General features: G+C 40.4%; 1 protein-coding gene across 1 annotated transcript; it reads right to left on the bottom strand.

The window, feature by feature from the left end:
- Positions 1 to 392: 392 nt before the first annotated feature.
- Positions 393 to 17,744, bottom strand: IVNS1ABP (influenza virus NS1A binding protein). Its single transcript, XM_034063603.1, has 15 exons — positions 17,491 to 17,744; positions 10,859 to 11,114; positions 9,985 to 10,111; positions 9,487 to 9,656; positions 9,331 to 9,406; positions 8,441 to 8,614; positions 7,929 to 8,054; positions 6,463 to 6,570; positions 4,220 to 4,346; positions 3,447 to 3,671; positions 3,173 to 3,294; positions 2,868 to 2,994; positions 2,651 to 2,782; positions 2,322 to 2,495; positions 393 to 1,835 (listed from the first exon to the last, which is right to left on the bottom strand). The coding sequence occupies exons 3-15, from the start codon at positions 10,093 to 10,095 to the stop codon at positions 1,582 to 1,584; spliced, it is 1,926 nt and encodes a 641-aa protein (XP_033919494.1). The 5' UTR covers positions 10,096 to 10,111; positions 10,859 to 11,114; positions 17,491 to 17,744; the 3' UTR covers positions 393 to 1,581.
- Positions 17,745 to 21,396: the final 3,652 nt, after the last annotated feature.

Below are 21,396 nucleotides of genomic sequence, written 5' to 3'. Positions count from 1 at the left end.
TTTTCATCATACTCTAATGCACTTTCCTTTGGCCCCTTTCTCATCTCACCTGTGGAGCACCACACTCTCATCTGCACAGAGCTTTTGGGAAACTGAGCCTTAGAGCAGCCTGTGAGGGGGCAAATCTCCCTCAGGCAACAGCAGGTTGTTCTATAGGAGCCACTGCTGCCGCTGAGCCCTCTGCCTTCCAGAAGTACGTGTAATGGTCAAGTTGCTGGCAGGAGGTGTACATCATACTTTAACCCTCTTCTACTTTGAGGAAGAGGATTCAGTTAAACATCTATTATTTGTGCTGCAGCTACATCCATTTGAAAGGTCTGTTATAGCATTGCAAACTTCTAATTGAAAATTACACCTTGTTAAAGAAGAGGACACAGACACACCACCGCAGCCCTGGGGTGCAAGGATTTCCCAAAAGGTACCTTTAATGTGTTTGCATCAGCAGCAAGCAGTCAGTGCTGGTTTTGGCACTAGAAGTTAGATGTGCAGCACTACACATTAGACACCAAGTCATCCTAACCAACATTTTATCCATAGGAATAGAGAAAGTGAACTAAAACATAGTACTTTGAGCACATACAGAGTCAAGTTGTGTTCTGTCACCCTTTCAGCTTATAATATTAGAAAAATAAGACAGTTACTAACCAGATTAATGCATTTTCATTGCCAACTGGGCAGAATTTAATAACCATGAGAAAACCCGCACACCAATGTTTTTGTTTTACAAAGGTTAGCTCACCCAGAGTAACAAAACTGCTGTACAGAAAGCACCCTCTGCCGTTTTTGCCAAAATATTTGGAGCCAAAATAATTTCCCCACCCTAGAAAGTCACAGCTATGTTATGTTCAGAAACTCTATTCAGCTCTAACAAAGGTGTTGCGTACTAAGTTACAATACTGTAGCAGAGGCAAAAGCTCAGAAGCTCATGTACAGTGGTAAATCAGTTGTCCCACTCAGTCTCTATGAACCCCAAGGTTGTCTTTTTGCTTCAGTAACCATTTATCTGCCATTTTCATTTCAACAGATAAAATACTCTGCTGAGTATATAAAAACTGTTATAAAAAGGCAATCATAAAAGATAAGGTATTGGCAGGTATGTCAGCTTTTTTTAATAAAAAAAATAGCCATTATATTTATTTAAATAAGGCTTCTTGTTACAGATTGTTCCAGTTACTGAAGGAAAACAAGGCCTGATGGAAAAAAAACTATCCCCCATAAACCTTACTTACACTTCCTGCCCCAAGAACACATCCTACAGGAAAAGCCATCTAATGTGCAAAGTGACAAAACAAACACTGGGGGAAGCTCCTGCAATAATATGCCCAGTCCAGTTTTTCCTGTGTTATCTTCAAAATCTTAAAAAACTCAACCCTAAACCAAAACTGAAAAATACACAAACCCCCTTCATCTTGATATTCTCTCCAAAACAAATATGTACAGCACATTAATATGCAATATGCAAAAGCTCTGTGTTGCTGTTGGCAACATCTATGCCCTCCCCAACCCTATTCACATGTGTACCTCGACTAAAACACAATTACATCACTAAGCCTGTTAGTTTGAAGAGAGAATTTAATTTCCTTAAAACTTGTAAATTTTTGTGTAGGGGCTCCACTCATTTGACTCTGGATTGTAGACTTCAAGCGTGTTCAAGAATTCATTGCCATCAAATCCCCCAACTGCATAAATAGTGTTTGCCACTGTTGTAATCCCAGCGTTGCTCCTCGGTGTAGTCATACTTCCCATCATCTTCCACTCATTCTTAGCAGGGTCATACATCTCCACACAGCTCACCGCATGAGAGCCATCAAAGCCTCCACCAACAAAGAGTTTTCCTAGGAAAAGGAAGCAAAGTGAGTATTTCACTGCTAAGCACTGCCTGTCACCAAACATAGCCCCTCCTTTCAGGGCAGACAAACCAAGCCAAAATGAAGGAACTTCAGGTTTTCCATTAGAAACCTTTGCCTTACTTAAGGTTTGAAGTTACAGTATTGATCTGCTTTGGATCATTCAAGCTGACTGGAAGTTATTTCAGAGTAAGTGCAATGTCCAAAGTCAGGCAGATGCACCTCTAGAAACTGCACGGTGATGTTTTAAAAAATAAACAGGTAGGGGTGAATGCCCCAGAACAAAAACTAGAGGTTTTATGTTTTTCTGGTTACAATTTTTAATTAAAATTGGAGGCAGACATAGCCAGGTTCTTACTATATTGTTTCCTTGCTGGGAAAGAAGGAAGCTTTGTATTTTACTTGCATTATAGCTAAACATGAAAGATTCATTAAGCATCAAGCAAGAGGTTGTTTAAGCACATGGAAACATACCATCACGGACAGCCACTCCAGCTCCTCGTCGAGCCACATTCATGGGTGCGATCAGTGTCCAGGTGTTGTTCTCTGGATTGTAACGCTCTACGCTGTTCAAGCAGTTCCAGGATTCTGCTCCTCCAATTATGTACAGATATCCACCCAGCTCACACACTGCAGACTGATGTCTCCCTGCGATCAAATGCCAGGAGTTAGTGCTCAGCACAGAAGTCATGCACTAACACCATGCCACAGCAGCTGATATTTAAACAGTTTTTTGTGTTGGTTGGTTTTAAACCTGCAGGTCTGCAATCACTCCTCCCCTACCCACTACACAGCCAACTTACGGATATTGAGGGGAGCACAGCTTGTCCAAGATTTTGTTACGGGATCAAACACATCACAGTTCTTAAGTCCTTTTTGGCCATAAGGATCTGAACCACCAACAATGTACAGTTTTCCATTCAGGGCACATACTCCTATTCATATAGGAAAAGATAATTAGGTAAGCTAATAAATTGATATATTTTTAAAAACCCATTCAATCAACTGTAGATGTGTTACCTGCATTGCAGCGATTGGTTCTCAGTTCTGGAACAGGAGTCCAGTCATCTATTTCTGGCTCATACATTTCTCCACAGCTCAAGTCATCAGAGTGACCATTTGACCCACCCACAACATACAGCTGCCCCTAAATGGAAAAAAATAAGGTGCTTCACATCTAAGTACACAGCAAAAATCATTAGCACTTTAGTAACTATGTAACTACAATGAAGCAACATCTGTTACCATTTTGTGAAGTTCGCCCTGTTTGTCCCACCTACATTTACATAAAGTTACATTTCATGTGATCTCCACCCAATACACACCATTAAAACTGCCATCTGGAACCGAGCTCTGGGTGTTCTCATAGGTGCAATGAAAGTCCAAGTATCCTTCTGCGGATCATAGCATTCCACTGTGCGCAAACACTCTTCTCTGTTATATCCACCTAAAAGCAAAAGGTTATATGATACCACATTGCCGAAGACCAATTGCTTCAACACTGAAGAACACTGACTCCAATATAGCATACACAGTTAGGAAGTAACTGCCCTCAACTCCCAACCCAGCAGGCTGTTTAAAGAATTGTTATACTATTACCTGCAGCAATCAGTTTGCCATTAAGTTCAGCTGTGCCCAGTCCAGAGCGAGCATACTGCATTGGAGACATAGGCTTCTCAATGACATCGTTTGGATGAAGCTCAAAACTCAGACTCTTCAGCAGTCGTGGTGTGCTTGTTGGAGAGCTCTGCGGGCTGTTACGGCCATGCAGGAATATCACGCACAGCACACCATCCAGAACAGCTAGACACAGGTAGGTGTTACCTGTTGTCAGGAGAAAAGGAGAGACCATGAATATAATAAAATTTTAGGTGAATTTAAGTGGATACTAACTACAGTCATCAGATTATGCTTCTCCCCTTGTAAGTGTGAAAACTTTATTTCTTTTCATTACTGGTTCCAAGTATTTGCATAGCTACTGAAAAATATGTGGTTTAGCTTACTAATGCAGTGTTCAAAAACATAAGACAGCAATCTAAAGATGTGGTAAAAGAAAGGTGCCTTGCACACATACACCAAATAGCTCTGTAAATTAGAGGCTGCCTAGCTCCTTATGACTTCCTGGGTAAATTACACACACCATGAGATTTGGGACAGCCTGCACATAAATAATCAAGATGTAAGTGATCCTAGTTAGACCCCAGTTATGTTAGAAACATCCCACAGACTACTAGGCAAATTTGACTTGCATCATCAGGAAAAGGTACTTCTGCATTCCTTACAGTTGTTGAAGAAAATGTCCAGGGAGTGGGAAGTGGTAGGTATACAATACCAGACGCATCTTTTAGACAAACCCTGCCCCAGTTACTCACTTGAAGTTTTCTCTGAAGCAATGATTTTCCACTCATGTTTAAGACTCTGAAGAGTAGCATTTGGAGAAAGACTTCCAGAGGAGCTGCTACTAATCTGCTTGTGATCATTCTCACGTGGTGGCTTCTTCTGCAAAATCAAAAGGCAGCTACAGAGACCTAGCCAAAGACTACACCTCCTTCCTCCTTTGCTTCTCTAACACATAACTATTCAAAAGAACACTTAGGCTACCACCTCCGCAGAGCATCAATTATAGCACACCTACATTTTCAACAGAACATCTTGCCTACTCAGCAACAGTGGCCAAAAACCACCCTACATCTTATCCTGGTAATCCTTTCATCCTGTGACAGCTTTATACTGCTGGTGTCTGACGAGAAATAATTTCAAATTCTTAGAAGAGAGTATGAGTTACTAGCAAGGTTTTCAAGTGGAAGGAAAAACCTACATCCATTTGGAGAGAACTGAGATACTAACTAGAAGCCTCACTCACAAGCTCTGCTTCTGGAACTTGGGTTAACTACAATGCTATTTGGAAGTGAATTAACTATTCTCTTCATTCCCTGAAATTTATTTCGCCTCAGTTGCCCTCTGTGCTCAGATTAGCTGTTTCTTGGTTTATACTCCCTTGATACCTAACAGATTTCTGCTTTCTTTTCTTCTTCAATTACATTTATACTATAGCTTACATTATTTTGCTCAACTATGACATCCCACCCTCTTGCATCCCTCCCCGCCGCCCCCATTTCACATTTCAGAGCACACTGCACAATTGGTTGGGTTGTTCATTTTTTTCTGAATCGTAAGAACCAAACACAAGTTTTAATGTTCTGTCTGCTTGGTTTAGCAGCAAAGTTTATGACCACAATATCAAGTCCACAAAGCTTGCAGTTCCCTGGAGTCTGATCTGTATGGAAACTGTCATATGACTTTTGAAATACATCATCTAACTCATAGATAAGCATAAGAGTTTGATTGCTATACTCAGCTCACCATGAAAATCAGTTCCTTTGTGGATGACATTTTTGTTATTTCCAAATCTTCATCCAATTAACAGCTTATTCTTATCCCTAAATTGCCTCGACAGTTACAGAAATTACAAAGTTTAGTAATTAAAAGATTTAAGAGTTAAAATTTTTCCAGGGCTGTCATCTATGGGTTTTCTGGTGTTAGTTTTCTCAACTGTTTAGAATGGCTGAAGTTGGCAATTCTTACTATCATTAAGGATTGCATAAAAGTTGAGAACTCTTGGCCTTATTTCTGAAAATGAACTTTTTGCATGTTCACCTCTCAGCATCTATTGCAAGTAGTAGCCAAAGGTGGTGAAGGCTTACTAAAAACAACCAAGAAACTGGAAAATTAACTGCCTTTTCATTTTCCTCTCTTTTCACTTCTAAAACCCATGTTCTGGGATAGTGTTTTACATAAACATTAGCTAAAAATTTCAGAAATTACTTTTGCATCAGCATATTCCACTGTTATGCATTAAAATATTCCAACATATTTGCTTCTAACTCCGTGAATTTAAACAACCTTAATTTGTATAAAGCAACTGACAATTTGCATCTATTAGCCCATTATTATTCTTTGTTTCTTAAACAGCCTCTGTAGTGCTAAGCTGTCTGATTTTCAAGAGTAGAGAATTATTATATCTGGCTAGGGAAAAAAAAAGTATCAAAACAGACCAAAAAAAACCCTCAGCACAATTCTGATTTGTACACAGAGTACTGCCTATCTCCAGATGAGACGTTACTTAACTGCTGCTTTTAAAATCTCTCTTGCGCATTAAAGTGCAGCTGAACAAAAGAAATGGATGTTGACAGCTGAAGGATTAGAACTCACGTCTGGGATCTTTTTCTGTGCCAAAATTTAACAGATGCATTCTCCACTGCAAGCCAAGCAGTCCGTGATTCTTTACAGTCTCTTGAATATGTCTACAAAGCCACAGCTGACTTGCTACAGCTGGCTGCTTTTCTACCTCTTCTTTCTTCTAACAGCCTAAGATTTATTTTGAAGTCAAACCTCAAGCACTCTGTTTTGCAAAGACTTGCAGTCAGTCTGCTGAAAAACTGGAAACACAGACTAAATCATTGCCTCCAGCAGTTTTGAGAACGATATTTTCTCATCACCTATTTCTTCATTAAAGCTACTGCTGCTTTCTCTGCTAACAGTACACGAGACTTCAGCTGTGTTGTAAACTGCTCCAGTCTATCTGGGGTTACCTGAGACTGTCTGCAATTTGTACCTGCACAAACTGAATGTGGTCATCATCACTGCCATACACCTCAGCCTGTCCATCTAGCAGATTTCCATCAAGCAGCTTGTGATCAGCTGAGTAGTACAGCGTTTGAACCTGCAAAAACAACAACAGAATACCCATATGGCTACTGTCTCCACTGCTATTAGCTACAGGCAGATTACAAAAGGCAGTCGCCAGCATACTTCTTGTCATCTCAATCTAGCAGAATGACAAAACTAAAAGGAAGCAGATGTCATGGTGGCAATCTTCAAACATGGGATGAGGTTCCTTACTTTCTCAGCTTGAGAGAAATCTTCGTTTTCCAAGGACATCTACTGTTTTTCCAGCACAGAAACATTAGACAAGCAAAAAGTACATTAATGTGCAGAATTACACAATTTCACAATCTCATGCAAGCATTTTCACTATCCCCGCAAACAAGTTTTCTGCTTCGAAAAATACACATATTTATCTCAATCAAAAGATGTTAAGAGAAGCCAAGAGTGGACTCTAAAAGAAAGGTATGGGAATGAGGGAAGACAACATAAATTTAAGTTCTTGAGGAAACTGTTGCCACAAATAAACATCAGATGCAACTGTTTCAATGAAACGCATCTGAGCATGATCGAAGCTTTTAAAATGAGTTTTTCCAAGGGGGAATATACACTTGATAATATACGACAGTATCAACATGTACTTTTGCCTACACAAGTGTTTCCGAAGATCATTTGTGCCTCTAGTAACAGACTTGGAAAATGTTGATGTTTCAGGGGATTTTGTAAGGTCCATTGTCTCTAGCCAATTAAAAGTTTAGATTCCCCACTAAGTTTTCCATTATACACTGCCCAAGCTATATCTAGTATAAGTATTTATGAGCAAAGCCATTTAATAAACACACAACTTTAAAAATAATGTATCCTGTAAAGGAGTAAGTAAACACCATTAAAGCATCATCATCGTTCTCTGCCCACAGCGGATTTTCTTAGGAGAACTGGGGCAGGACTGCTGCTTCTGTACGTGTCAATACACTTGAGGTTTCTTCTTGGTTCTTCAGCCTTGGTATCCTAGTTTTGTTAATAAACCTATGGGGAGATAAATCAACGGGGAGGAACAACCATTAGAAGCTTTTACCTACTTTGCATTTACAAGCAAAACCTGCAAAGGAAAACATCAAGAATCTACAGCAACTTTCAGTACCACCTCCCCAGTTCTAAAGCAAGATACACGCCACTTTGAGGTTACTATACAGCACATAGTGAGCAAAAAAAAAGGAAAGATGAAGACCAGACTGAACAGTTCATTCAGCTCACCTGAACACCCCCCCAGTTTCTCAGCTTAGGGGTACCTACAGTAAAATTTAAATTCTTTAGGGTCATAGTTAAAAAAGTGAAAGAAAAAAAAAAAGGGATCATGGGATCATCCTTCATATTTATTTTTTTTTTATGTTTAATCCCATTTTCTTAAAGACTAACCTCTTCCATTAGATCTTCCAGACTGTCTCCATTTTCCCAGATGCTGCGCTGTACCCAGTTGATTACCTTTGTGTACAGTTTGCCATTGCTAGGTAGGCCAACATTGTCTTCCAGCATTACTTCAAGCTTTAATTAGAAGAGAGAAAGATGATTTAGTCTATAGATATTATCACTGTATTTGTAGCATACTGTACTTTATGTAGTGAACATTACTCTTGCTTTACCAGAGAGCTAGAAAACACCAGCTACAAGGAGATTTCAGCCCACGCCACTGAAACTAGGAAGCACATTTAAGTACATCTGCAGTTACATTTTATGCTCAGAAAGGATGACAGCATGTATTCTCTACTGTTCAGGTTAACAGATACAGAATATCCGCATTGTTGGTAGAAGTCAGTGCACCTATTGACTTTTACTGTTCCTACTCCCCAAAAGGAAGCTGTAATAGTTGCTCCTCGGGTTGCTTTCTTGGAAATCGCATACCAGAAGGACATCTACAAACTTAAGCTAACCTTTAACCGTGGAAGTTTGAGAAATTCCTCCTGTTCTGAAATCTGTAAAAGATGTTCCTGAATGTAGCCATCAATCTTGTTCAACAAACGTGAGTCTCCCATACAACTTGCAAAGTTGCGGTAAGAGATGCAGCTCTGAACATCCATCTTGGAGAGCAAATAGTCACCACAAACCTTTTACAAAAAAAAGGCCGCATCTTAGTTTACACATAGATAAGATTGTTATACATTTAAATTATCCTTCCCAACATATAACAATGGCTTTTTTTCTAACTGCAGAATAGTGACTGACTTGTTGGCATCCTCTCCCTGAGCTAGAGCTATAAACAAAATGTTGCCTTCCATACGGATATACACATTTAAAAGTTCTCACACATACATTGACCCCCATGCCTTTCTATTGAACACCTATTCAAAACTGCTTATCTGTAGTCAAGTGAAGATAAGAACCCCTATTTCCTTGTCAAAGGTATCCCCATTTGCAGCAAGAGAAAGTATTCTTAAAGTCAGGCGCTACCAAGCGTATCTTCAGGAGTGTGTGAATTATTCTTTTTCTATATACTGCCACAGATTTACAGGATTAATTATGCCCCCAATGCAACCAAGCACAGCACTGCTTCCACAACCCTGAAAGTAAGTAACCAGCTAGGACTATACAGGTGCACAAATATACAACTTCAGAGAATCCTTCAGCACAAAGATTACACAAGTGGAAATAATACACATTGATGTCACTCTAAACAATGTAATTCTAATGAACATCTAAAGAAGCTTATCCACTGAGCACATTTTAAACAGAAACATAATTCTTTGTCTCATTAACACCAAAAAGCATAATGCAGTCAGCTTGAGAAAGAGGAATATATTTCTGGAAGAAGTGGGAGCTGTACCTGCTTAACTCTCTCCATCTTCAACTTCTTTGCTGCAGAGTATACATCTTTCACCAGTTCTTTATCAGCTTTTAACCTATTGAAAATTAATATTTATTATTTTGATTTTTTTTAAATGAAAGTCTGCTCTCTTTACTTCCTATGCAAATTACTTACTGAGCAGTATAGGCATAATTCAACAGAACTTCAACAGCTTCTGGATTGAGATCATCAAATTTAACATGGGAAATTCCATGACAATCACTATCGCTATTGAAGATTTCAAACAAGTAGGGACTGCAGCAAGCTAGTACGGCTCGGTGCGCCAACATCTCATGTCCACATACCTTTATTTAAAACACAAATAAGAAACCCACATGCTGGTAAGAATTTTCTTAAACTATGTTTGTATTATAATAGTATAAAGGCCTAGCCAAGTGAATGTCAAAGTTAAAATAAATGTTTCAAATTCATACTGTCTCCAATTTACAACACCTGAAAAAATATTAGCATTGCTTCTCTCAAAGTGTATCTGGGATATTAAAGTATACATTTTTCATAAAAATCAGACTCTAAAATCTCATGCCTCACAGTCAATGAGGCACATAGCATTACACAATGTAACAAAAAACCCAACACATTCAATCACCATATTCTGAAAGAAAAAAAAAGTACCTGGAGACGGACATCACAGAACTGACCACTTTTGCGCAGAGCATTTAGTTTGGCAACAGATGACTCAATGAAGTTTTCATCTTCAAACATCAAATATCCATTGGGAATCATTTTTGTGTTGGTATGGCTGAAAACACAATGTATAAAGCTTACAAATACAACATTTGCTTTAGAATCAAAGTACTATTAACACACAAACATTCATGAGGAACTAAAAAAAAAAATAATCTCAAAAAAGCCTAGAGAGGTCCTACTGCTGATCAGCACATGTTGATCACCTTTGGATTGGCTGGATTAATGGTTTTCAGCACTTGAAACCACAACTTTTAACATATTCACTTCAGTAGGTACCGACTTCAAAACTACATGCTGAATCTGTGCTAACTCCATAGGAGCAAGCTGAAAAGCACTGGATTATACAAGAAGCTTCATTCCCCTCTACAAAGATCAGATTTGGTAATTTCCTTTTTTGCTAATATACGCAAAAGTATACTTTCATCAACATTTTAAAAGTACAGTACATGTAGGATGCTAATAATGTTACCAGCAATGATTTCCACCTCAAGCTTAAGAAAACTCTTAAGATGAAACTAAACAAAAAAACCCCAAAATAGAAAAAAAGGAGAGCAAAAATCAGTAGCAAAATTGGCAACACCCTCCCCCATCCCAGTTCTAGTGTCAGTCCATTTATTTTAAATTCACTTATTACTGAAAGCACTTGACCCTAAACTGGCAACAATAATATTACTTACAAAGATCATTATCCACTTGTATACACTTTCTTCTGTGGTGTTTTAGTTTAGAAAGGTTTTAAAGTCCAGAACTTTAGAAAAGGTATTAACTATTGTATACACAACTAACAGTATCAACTTACCTAGCAAATGTACGACAGTAAAATTTTAACTGGGAGATCTTAATATAATGGTATTACTTCGTTAAAACAGAGCGCTTAATTTCAGTATCTTTTAACAGGGAAGATGTTTGTTGAAATGCAAAAGCAGATGTGTCTTTGCAGATGGGTCTCTGAAGATGCAATATGGATTCCAAAACTATCAGGCTTGAAGATGATGTAATAAAGTCCTTAAAAGCTATAGACATGAATTTCTTCTGTGATAATCATGCATCATAATCTGCAATAAAGGAGAAGGCATAAAGTAAAAGGACAGTAGAGAGTACTACCATATATTTCAGGCGAAACTTTAATATTGTCTTAAATAGAAGTTCCTGGACCAAACAAACATGGTTTTCACACACACACAAAAGGGAAAAAAGCCTGAACCTATTGACACCAATACATTCTCGTGCATAATGAGAAGTCAACCACATCAATTTTACATCCACAGACAAAAAAGTGGCTAAATTTGTGCTTGGATAAAATGTTCTAACAGTTGAATCCCATTTTTAGATAATTCCTTACCAACTATAATCTTCAGCACTTCCTATATCCAGATCATTATTGCTGCTTGCAATAGTAGTTAACTCTTAAGTAACACAACAAAAAGTACTACATTTTAAAAAAGAAACCAATCCCCATGCCTCCTACCTTTTGCTTTTCCTGTACTCATCTACTTATATCCTTCTTCTACTGAATGCTTAAAATGGACTGGAGATGGATTAAGGGTATGTCTGAAATGACTAGGCATATCTCCAGTCTCCAGTACTCCAAAAAAAAAAAAAAAACTAAAAAAAACCCCAAACAACCCCCCCCCCACAACCTTATAAAGTCAGAAATCACTATTTCAATGACAACTTTCTTCGATAAAAAAGTCTCTTTGCTACCCTGCAAACAGAAACTGTTATGTTCTGGTCAAGTTCTGCAACTGGAGTAGCTTTGCTGGGATTCTGCAGGTGGGTGGGCTGTTTATGCTGGGTTTTTCTGGGGGGGAGGAGAGAAGAGGAGGAGCAGCAGGGAGGGAATAGGTAACAAACACCCACTCTGGAACTTTCCATGACCCTGATGCCACCTCAGGAAAACATCAGTCACTTCATCCACTTGAGTTTCTCACTGCAGTTTCAAACCTATATTTGTACCTACAGAACGAATGCCGCACTGGGAATCAGGTTTCCTATGAAGAGGTGCAGCTCTTTTCTCCTCGTCAAAAATTAAGTCACCCATGCTGTAGCAAGAGAGCCTCGTGACCCTACTGCCTGGCCAGCGCTTACACATGGCGATCATTTTGGCAGGAATTGCACTGCCCTTGGTCTGGAAGTAGATCAGCAGCTCCAGCAGGAGAGGCTGATTATCAATTGCTGCAGGAGGCATTATCCCACTATATACCAGCTCTATCAGAAAACTGCTTCCATCTTTAACAGCTTCTTGCAATGATAAAGGTAGATAACCTCCTACAAGGAATCAGTTTAGCTACTAAGACACAACACGTATGCAGAAGGAAACAACTGCTCCAGAGCAACAGTGGTGTCTGTTTGGATTGTAGTACCCCCTGAAATGCAGGAAGGACTGTAGGAACAGTACCCTAGGGACTACAACTTTCTACAACATACTTTAATGTCAGAATACTTTGCTAGGAAAAAAATCTCATGGATTAAATATATATTCTTCTTATAATCCTACAGGCAAGTTATGAAACTAAAACCAAGCTCTGTTTCCCAAATACTTAACTAAGCATTTGGAAGTCACTCTTTTTCTTGTTGGTACAACTGGTATAACCATTCCAGTTTCTAAAGCAGTCAAAGTTTCACTTCTCAAAACCAGAAACAGTCTCATGTTCAGACTTTCCCCAAAGATTCACCTGAACTGAAACAGAGTCACATGACAATTATTCCAACATTTTCAACTAAATTCCAGAATCATCCTCACAGTTTACAACTCTGGACATGTTTTGTTACATTCTACTGTAACAGAAGAACAACTGCAATGTTTTGACTTTGCCTGATGTACTTTCTTACAACCTTTAAGACCTAAAAAAGACATCCAAAATAATCCTGGATTGAAATGGAAGATTTGTCTTTTAAAGCCCTCCTTTGTGCATGAGGTCAATCCCACACATTTTGCATTCATGCACCTAATCATATTGTCCAATGCAAATATCTAAGAATTTGAGGGTCTTAGCGATTGCCACAAAGTTTCAATACTGCTGCATGTGACCCACAGCTAATATTACTACTCAAAATAGCATTAAATAGCACAAGCATATTCATTACTTTCGCATTCCTTTTAGTTTGGTATATACTGCAAAAACAAGAGCCAGATAATAAGCCAAAATTCAATCAAAAGCTAAGAATGCTGCATTTTTTTCTGCATTGAAGGTTATAAACAAATATGGCAAACAGACTCCTTTCTTAAAATTACTTCAAAACTCTAACTCATTTTGCCATTACCTCCCCCCCACCCCTTGCTGATAATCCCTTTTAGCTCACCACATCAAGAACTGTCAGCTGCTTTTTTAATAATTTTCCTGGATTTTGCATTTTTAAACCAAGTACGATGTTTACAGATCACTGCCAGACAGGCAAAGTATGAAGTTTGATGCCTCCGAAATTATCAGTTTTCAAGCTCAATAAAAACACACTTATTTAAACATGCTAAAGCTAGAGAATTAGCATTACAGAATGGAAACAATGCATTCAATTTCAGAAAATTCTGGAGAGCAGGTCTATTTCCTGTATTTTTTTTTTTTAATAAAGCAAAAAATTAGTGTGATATATAAACTTTAGATTTTCATTCTAGTTTTAATATTTAAGATTGATATTCCTGTTGAGCCACCTTCAATCAAGAGTTGATCATAGAATCACAGAATAGTTTAGGTTGGAAGGGACCTTAAAAAGGTCATCTAGTCCAACTCCCTTGCCATAAGCAGGGACATCTTCAACTAGATCAGGTTGCCCAGAACTACATCCTACCTGGCCTTGAATGTTTCCAAGGATGGCACATCCATCACCATTCTGGGCAACTTGTACCAGTATTTTACCACCCTCACTGTAAAGAAAGCTAGGTGCAAAGTCATGTTAGGCATTAACAATGCAGAGGATTGAGACAGGCCAGAAGCCATGAAGCATTCATGTGGTACATTGCACTGATACAGCTGTACTCAATGAAAGGAATGCAGTACTCAAATGTCTGGCCAGTTGCGTGATTTAAACATAACTGTGTTTCCTAAACACTTACTGTTATGCACAGACTGATATTTTCACTTGCTGTATGTATGTACCTCCGGACCATGAAAGAGTCATGGCTCATAATACACTCAGAGATAAATTCACAACACATAACCAACTTCCAGAAGAGGATTTTTCTCCCTTTAAGCTCATCTTTCCATTTCACTGTATATACATCTAGAGATGCATTTAAGACTCACCTAAATAACAATGATACTAAATCTTCTCATTGTTAACTATGCTATCCTCTTATACATATCTTGCAAATATTATTGAAATATGAACAGCTGTTATAAGAGCAAGTAAATGTCATAATTAATACACTTTAAATTGTTATTTTTCATGTTTAAACATTATTAATTAATGTGCTTAAAATTTAGGATGTCTTCATTACAAATTTTCTTTAACAGCAGTGCACTGCAGAAAATATTTCAACATTTAAGAAACCTGACACGAGATGATTACTGTTGAATTTTTCCAAGATCTAAAACCTGCCCTAGGACTCTCCACTGCAGAGCTGCTTTCAGGGGACACATGAGCTGTGGTCTCAGGTGAGGTGCTAAGACAACAGGTCCCAGAGCAACATACTAAGGCAAAAGTCACCTTGGCCGTGACCTAACATCACAGGTAGGTAGTAGTTGTTTTTCCTCCCATCTGACAACTCTCGTCTTTAGTATAGTCCACTCGTACTTTCCATGTGCAGTTTTTCGTTATAAAAGTAAACAAAAGCCTTGCTTTGTGCCAATTCTGCCCAAACATTTTTATCAGGTAAAGGCTGGTTATCTCTTCAACTCACAAGTAATAGATCAACTAGGGGAGATACTTTAAACACACTTTGTGCTTTTCAGTTGCTGTGGGCTTTCTGGCTTTTCATGGCCCAGTTCAGAAGAAATGTAGGTCACAATTACAACTTCTCATAATCCATTACTTCTATCAGAAGATAAAACTGGGCATCCTCAAATTTTCTCTTTCATAAATTAGCATTTATTTATGGTAAAAACACACAATCTTTTCATGTCCAAGTCTGCATTCCAGATAAACACCACAGACCAAGACATATATCAACCTACTTTACACCACTACATAGGCTCTCCCTTTCTTTACACCAGTGACTGAAAGAGTCACAGAATTTATATAGCTTTTGTTTTGCATATTCACTTTTCAATTGTTGTCCACTAAAGATTTAGTCTCATTGATAACTGTGACTTGTAAACAAAACTGTTATATTTTGCTTCAAGGCTTAGCTGTTTTCCCTCCTCAACCACGAGGGGAGAGGGAAGGAGTATTTGCTATCACTGAAGGGAAGGAAAAAGAACTATGAACATTTTTCTAAATCTTTTAGATGCAGTCCAAGAAGGTGTAATACTTGGACTGTCCTCTATAGAAAGCAAGTCTAGAAAGATCTGTCAAACACACATTTGTGTATGTAGACTTAAAAAATTGAGAAGCAGGTTTCATGTTTGAATGTTACTTTTCCAGCTACAAGTCTGAACTGTAGCACACCAGCTGCCCATTTTGTACAGCTTCCAATGCTATCCCTTCCCCCCCTCCCAACCCTCTTCTTTTGAAACACTGTTTTTGTTTCACCAAGTCTTACCACTGCTCATGACGCCACTTTTCCATACTGGTTCTGTTTCCTCTTCTCCTTTTCCACATAAGTACTTTTTTGTTGTTGTCGTCATAGTCTTTATCTACACCTCTTTTTCTGCCTTCTGCTTCATAAGCACTCTTAAAATCTGAGCTCTTTCCCTCCCCCCACTTTTTTTCCTGTTTGTTTTTCTACTTACACACCTCCACACAGTTCTTCAAACCTCTGTCACACAACCAGCAAACTGATGGATTTTTGTTTGTGTCAAGTGTTGCCTCACACCCCCCATTCTGGGCAGGTTTTGCCTGTCTTACTATGTCCTGCTCCTTAAGAACTTAAGCTGAAGAAAATAAAGTTAGACAAACAAAATTATTTACAGTAGCTAAAGTACCATTTCCTAACTGCAAAGTATTCCCTGACTTGCATCCTCTGCTACAAGAGTTAGTCTTGTGGCTACAAAATCTGCTTTCTAAAATTAAACCCATCTCACCATCAAAGCACCACATCCTGCCTGGTTTCTTACTTTATAGATCCTTGACAGAAGAGAATAAATGCGGTGTCTGCACACCCATCACTGGAAAATAATAAAAAGAAAAATCCTCCCCTTCACAAACCACAACAAACAAGGAAAGCGACATGATACTGAATTTCTGCTAATCTACCACCACTCAGTCTTGCTATCCTTCTCCTTTGTAAATAACTCAGATGCCTCATCTCTCATCTCATCAACGTTTTTCCACCCTGCATAAAATTGTAACCAATTCAGTTTTTAGGTCTATGGGAACCTCAGGTGAAGGAGCAGTGAAGGTGCCAATTAAAAGGTATTTACCTTGAAACACCTCTGAAAAATTCTAAAAACGTGTGCAAACTCTGTGTATGCGGGCAAAAAATACTGGACCTCTACCTTCCCTCCCTTCCCCTTCGCCCCCCCCCGCCAAACCCCCTTCTGGTCATTCATACTCATCACCTTTCCTTAGGACTGAGGTGGACTAACACAATGTTTTCACTGTGTTATCGCCTACTTCCTAGAACTGGTATAGATGGCAAGGAGGGCCGTGACATTGGCAACCAGCTGCCAGCACATGTTCTTCAGCCCAAAACAACAATTTTTTTCGAAGTCCAAGATTTCTGCGATTTTCTCCCGTCACCCCCTCCTACCCTTACTATAAAGGGTTTACGGAAGGTTTCACTACGTGACTTGCAGCTCGGTGCTTGGTAAGGCGCGCAGACTACGCCTGACCTTGGAACAGTAATCACCCGTATGAGGCACACCTGAATTTCTGGCCTGGGAGCTACACGGCATTCCCACCAGCTGCTGGTGCCCATGCGGGGAAAAGGCAGCAAGGCCGACTTCCCCTCGCGGCACCCCCCCGTGGGACGAAGGTCGGCAGCTGTGAAGAGATCCATCTCACACCATTCAGGCCATTCACACAACTTCGCCTGAAGAGCATGGCAACTTGGCGATGTGGCCAGCCCTTGAGAAACGGGCCCAAATAAGCAACAAAAAGCCGCGGAGCCAGCCGGACTCCCGTTTCCCCCGCCGAGGGCGCGGGGAGGGCACGGAGCGCTGGGCCAGGCCCGCCACCGTGGGGCCCGCCCCAGCCGCCGGCAGCCTCGGGCCGCCAAAACCCCTGCGCCAGCGCCGAACAAAGAGCAGCGGGGCCGTGGCGGCGCAGCCCCCGACTGTCCCCAGCCCCACAGTGTCCGTTGTCCCCCCATACCGCCACCCGTCCCCTACAGCCGGTGCGGGCCGCGCCTGGGACAGCCACCCGGGGCGTCCCGCCGTCACAGCCCCACCGTACCTGGTGCCTCACAGCACAGACGATGCTGTACATATTGGGAGCCTCCAGGCTAAGGGGGAAGCCGACTTGAAGACGCAGCCCCAGCCCGCCGGGAAGCGGTAGCGGAGAGCTCAGATACAGCAGAATGAGGCGCGGGACGGCGGCAGCGAACCGCAGCGGAGGTAGCAAGCACGGACACAACACCCACGATCCCGCCGCGACAGCTGAAAAAGCCACACCGCCTGTGCTGACGCTTCACAGCGCCCCGTAACCCTCCGCCACCGGCGGGGCGACCGCAGGCTCAGGAGGGCTGCATCGCTCCGCCGAGAAACAAGTCCGGCCGCGCCCCTCCCTCCGCTGCCGAAGTGGGTCGGTGGACGGTGGCGGGGCGAGAGGGGGCGCTGTGCTCGCGGCCCTTCTTCCTGAGGGAGCCGTCGTTGGCAGCCCCGTTAGTGGCGGCCGCAGGTCGGGAGAACGCGACCGGCCTGAAGGGCTCGGCGCGGCTGAGAGGAGGAATGTGCCGGCTCGGGAGACGCTGGGACTGAGCCGCCCGTGGGGCGCGGGGATACATTGCTGCAAGTAACCACCGCCGCGTTTGTTACTGCTGGTTCAGTCTGGTTCGATGAACTAGTGTTGCCTTTTCTCCCCAGCGACGGCTTCCTCATTGTTCGGAACTGTGGTTCAAGGCGTCGTATCTGCCTAATCAAAAATTACCACATTTAATGCGCAGCCTATCCTGTGTGCACGGGCAGCTAGACGGTTCTCCATCCTGCCTCTGGCTCCGGCGCCCCCGAATCCTCCTGGAGAAGGCATTTCTGGATGAAAATTGCCTCTCCCCCTTTTTCACAATAAATCCTATCTTGCCAGGCAAAGTTGTTTTAAAGCATCATTGCTGATAAATAAGGGGTGTTTGAAGTCCATTAGTTATACACTTGCATGCTAGACAGTGTAATGGGTTTCTGATTCCTGGCTGGGGCCCTGAGTGCTGCTGCAATATTGTAATAAATAAAACAAGCTAGAGCTGGATGAAGTCCGAGGTTTCTTACTGCTTCCTAATTTAAAATGCCAAGGTCACCTGGAAGGCAGTGGTACATTTCCCTATGTGCTTTCTCTTTATTCAGAGTCTGTCTTGGTCAGAAACAGAGGCCTGCAGGAGATTATGTTAGATACAGCTTTAGCGTCTCAGCTATCAAATGGTAAACATTATCATATGTCATACACCATTTCTCAACATTCTTCAAGAATCTCACTGAGGAAGCATATTTCAAAACACTGAAGTTGGATGATACTGAGGTTTCAAGCAGAAAGTGCTTCAAAATCTCTAAAATTAGTGGTCTTGTCTCACCAGAATTGAGCAGAGGCATTAAGCTTTAGGTATATTCCTCACGTAAATGAATCCCTTCTTTTCTGGAGACATATATGTCAGCACAGTGCCCGTGCTGCAGCTGGGCCCCTGCCTTCAGCTTCTCTTTTTGCCAGCAGTAAACAGGACTGTCTCAGCATCCCACCTCTTGCTGATACATTTCCACTCCTCCTTTTGGTTTTTAAATCACTAGCCACACCTCAGTGTCTACCTTTCCACTCCACTTTCTTTTTTAATTAACCTTCTTATTAGGGCCTTACTAATGCAAAGCATTAAATGAAAGGCATGGTGGTAAACCTGAGAGGGAGGTGAAGGCAAGAGACAGGAACTATGATCAAATAAAACAGTGCTCAGGACGTTCCTTAATCAAGTAAATCTCAGGATTACGCAAGCTGCTGTTTCAGTATTCTTAGGAAAGGAGATATCTGTATGAATCACCACCAATTTTCCTTATCAGCCACTGCAAGTGATATCAGAGAGCAAGCGTACATCTGTAGCATCTTCTTGACAGCACAGAGTTAACAGATGGGTGTTTCCTGTTCTTCTCACATAGATCACTATGACCAGGAACACATTTTTGATTTTGTGAGCTATGGCAAGGCTGGGAGCTCAGGCAGAGTCTCATTTGAGCTGGTTGCATTCCAATTACACAAACATTTCCCACTGAAAAAAGAAGGGTTTTCTTTCTCTGCTTCTTGCTTTGTAATCAACATGAAACTGGTTTACGTCATTAAAACACCATTGTTGCAGCTGAGATGTTACTGTATTTCCTGTGATGATGGAAAAGACTTCTGTAACATGCAAATACCTGAATTTCAATTTGCTAGATATTTTGCAATACTTCCCAGTGAAACTTATTCTAAACCTGAATTTATTTCTGGAGAACACTTTATTGAAAGGTGGGGCTGGGTTGATACTACACAATTAAATCACTGGGAGCTGAATCAGAAAAACTAATTGGAACATCTGCAGCCACCAGAGCAGTGATGCTCATTAGGGTTTTAGATCTCCCGGGTTGACAACTGTCCTTCCTTATAACAGTGTTTGTAAAATGTCAAGAACACTTCCTTAACAAAACCACTCCTCTAACAACACTGTATTTAAAAATACTAAATAAATAATAAAGTTACACTTGTGGAGGCTCTGGATGTTCTGCATACCCTTTGTCTCCCACCACAGAAAATACAGTCTTCCTAATTACTGAATGGAAAGCCCTCTCCTGGAAAGCCCTCTTGCTTGTCTTCCAAACAGTATGTTACTCCTAAGTCAGGCATTTTATAGGTGATCCTGACTCTGATGTGGCTTTTCTGCTGGGCCCTGTTTCATTATAATGGAATCCCCCTGTCTCATCTAAATATCTAATATCTAAAGAAAAGACTGAATTTGTTAACTCTGGATATTGCAAGGGCTTAATGTCATAACATCAAACTGCCTCCACCAAAGCTTAGTCATGAAGACTACTTGGGAGGGGAAAATACTGTATTTGGTGAGAGCAAAATATGTGGCTTGGATTGCTGCACTAAAAGTGGAGAAAATGTAAAAGAAATATGTTGGCGCTAGAAGTAAGAACAAGACCTTTTTTCACTTAAGCCACTCCACAATTTCTATAAATCTTCATGTAGATTCATGTAGCATTTCTCTGTATTAGTATAGCTCAGTGAAGTACGCTACCAGACAAGGATATGGTCCATGGTTTTCTTCTAAAAAGAAAATTATTTTTTCTGAATGAGCAAAATGTTTTGTGAAACCAAATACAATTTAGAGAAATATCATTTATTATATACATTATATATATATATATATTGCATATATAGATATTTATAGACATGTTGCAGTTGAAGGTTACTTGTTTTCTCCATAGTTATCACATATACTGATCTGCTCTTTCCATAAGTTTTCCTCACTGCATTTTGGAATGGTTTTCAATAGATCATTAAAGTTAAAAAAAATCTTTCTGTAGAACATGTTTTGTTGGTGCCTTGGTTCTCAGAGTCCTTAGCAGTGACATTTTAATGGTGTTTGGGATGTAGTGACAGTGTTGGAATTAATGATTTTCATTGGACTCTTTCCTGTAAATTCCGGCACATCGCTTGCCATCTGGCTGTCTGCTAAGAGCTACTCTGAGGAGGGTAGTTCATCTCCTTTCCTTCCCCTATTCTTAGGCAAAGCAATGATAATTTTGGATGAATGCTTTACTTAGGAACAAAGATTGTAGGAAATTTACATGTAGTATGAAAGAGTATTTAAAGACCCAGTTTTAATAGCTGTGGGCTTAAATTTTAAAGGCAGGTTCTCTCTCATGTGTCTGCTCATCTTTCTTAAACAATGTAAACAACTTTTTTTCTTCATTTCAAGAGACACCATTCTTCCACTACAGTGACTTTTCTTGATTTCAGATAGTTTGTGTTGAACAGAAAGTCAGAGGCTGTCTTCCACACCAAGGTTATAAATTATGTCTTGTCTCATTTCCATTAAGCAAACAGAAGTCTTTTTAATTAATTCAATTGGATTAAGTCCATAGGAAATGTACAGAGGATTCTGACAGAGCTGCTAGTTAACGTCTT

This window comes from Melopsittacus undulatus, chromosome 6 (assembly GCF_012275295.1).
Source record: "Melopsittacus undulatus isolate bMelUnd1 chromosome 6, bMelUnd1.mat.Z, whole genome shotgun sequence".
In the NCBI taxonomy this organism is placed as follows: Eukaryota; Metazoa; Chordata; class Aves; order Psittaciformes; family Psittaculidae; genus Melopsittacus; species Melopsittacus undulatus.
This window is presented reverse-complemented; position numbering and strand designations above follow the sequence as displayed.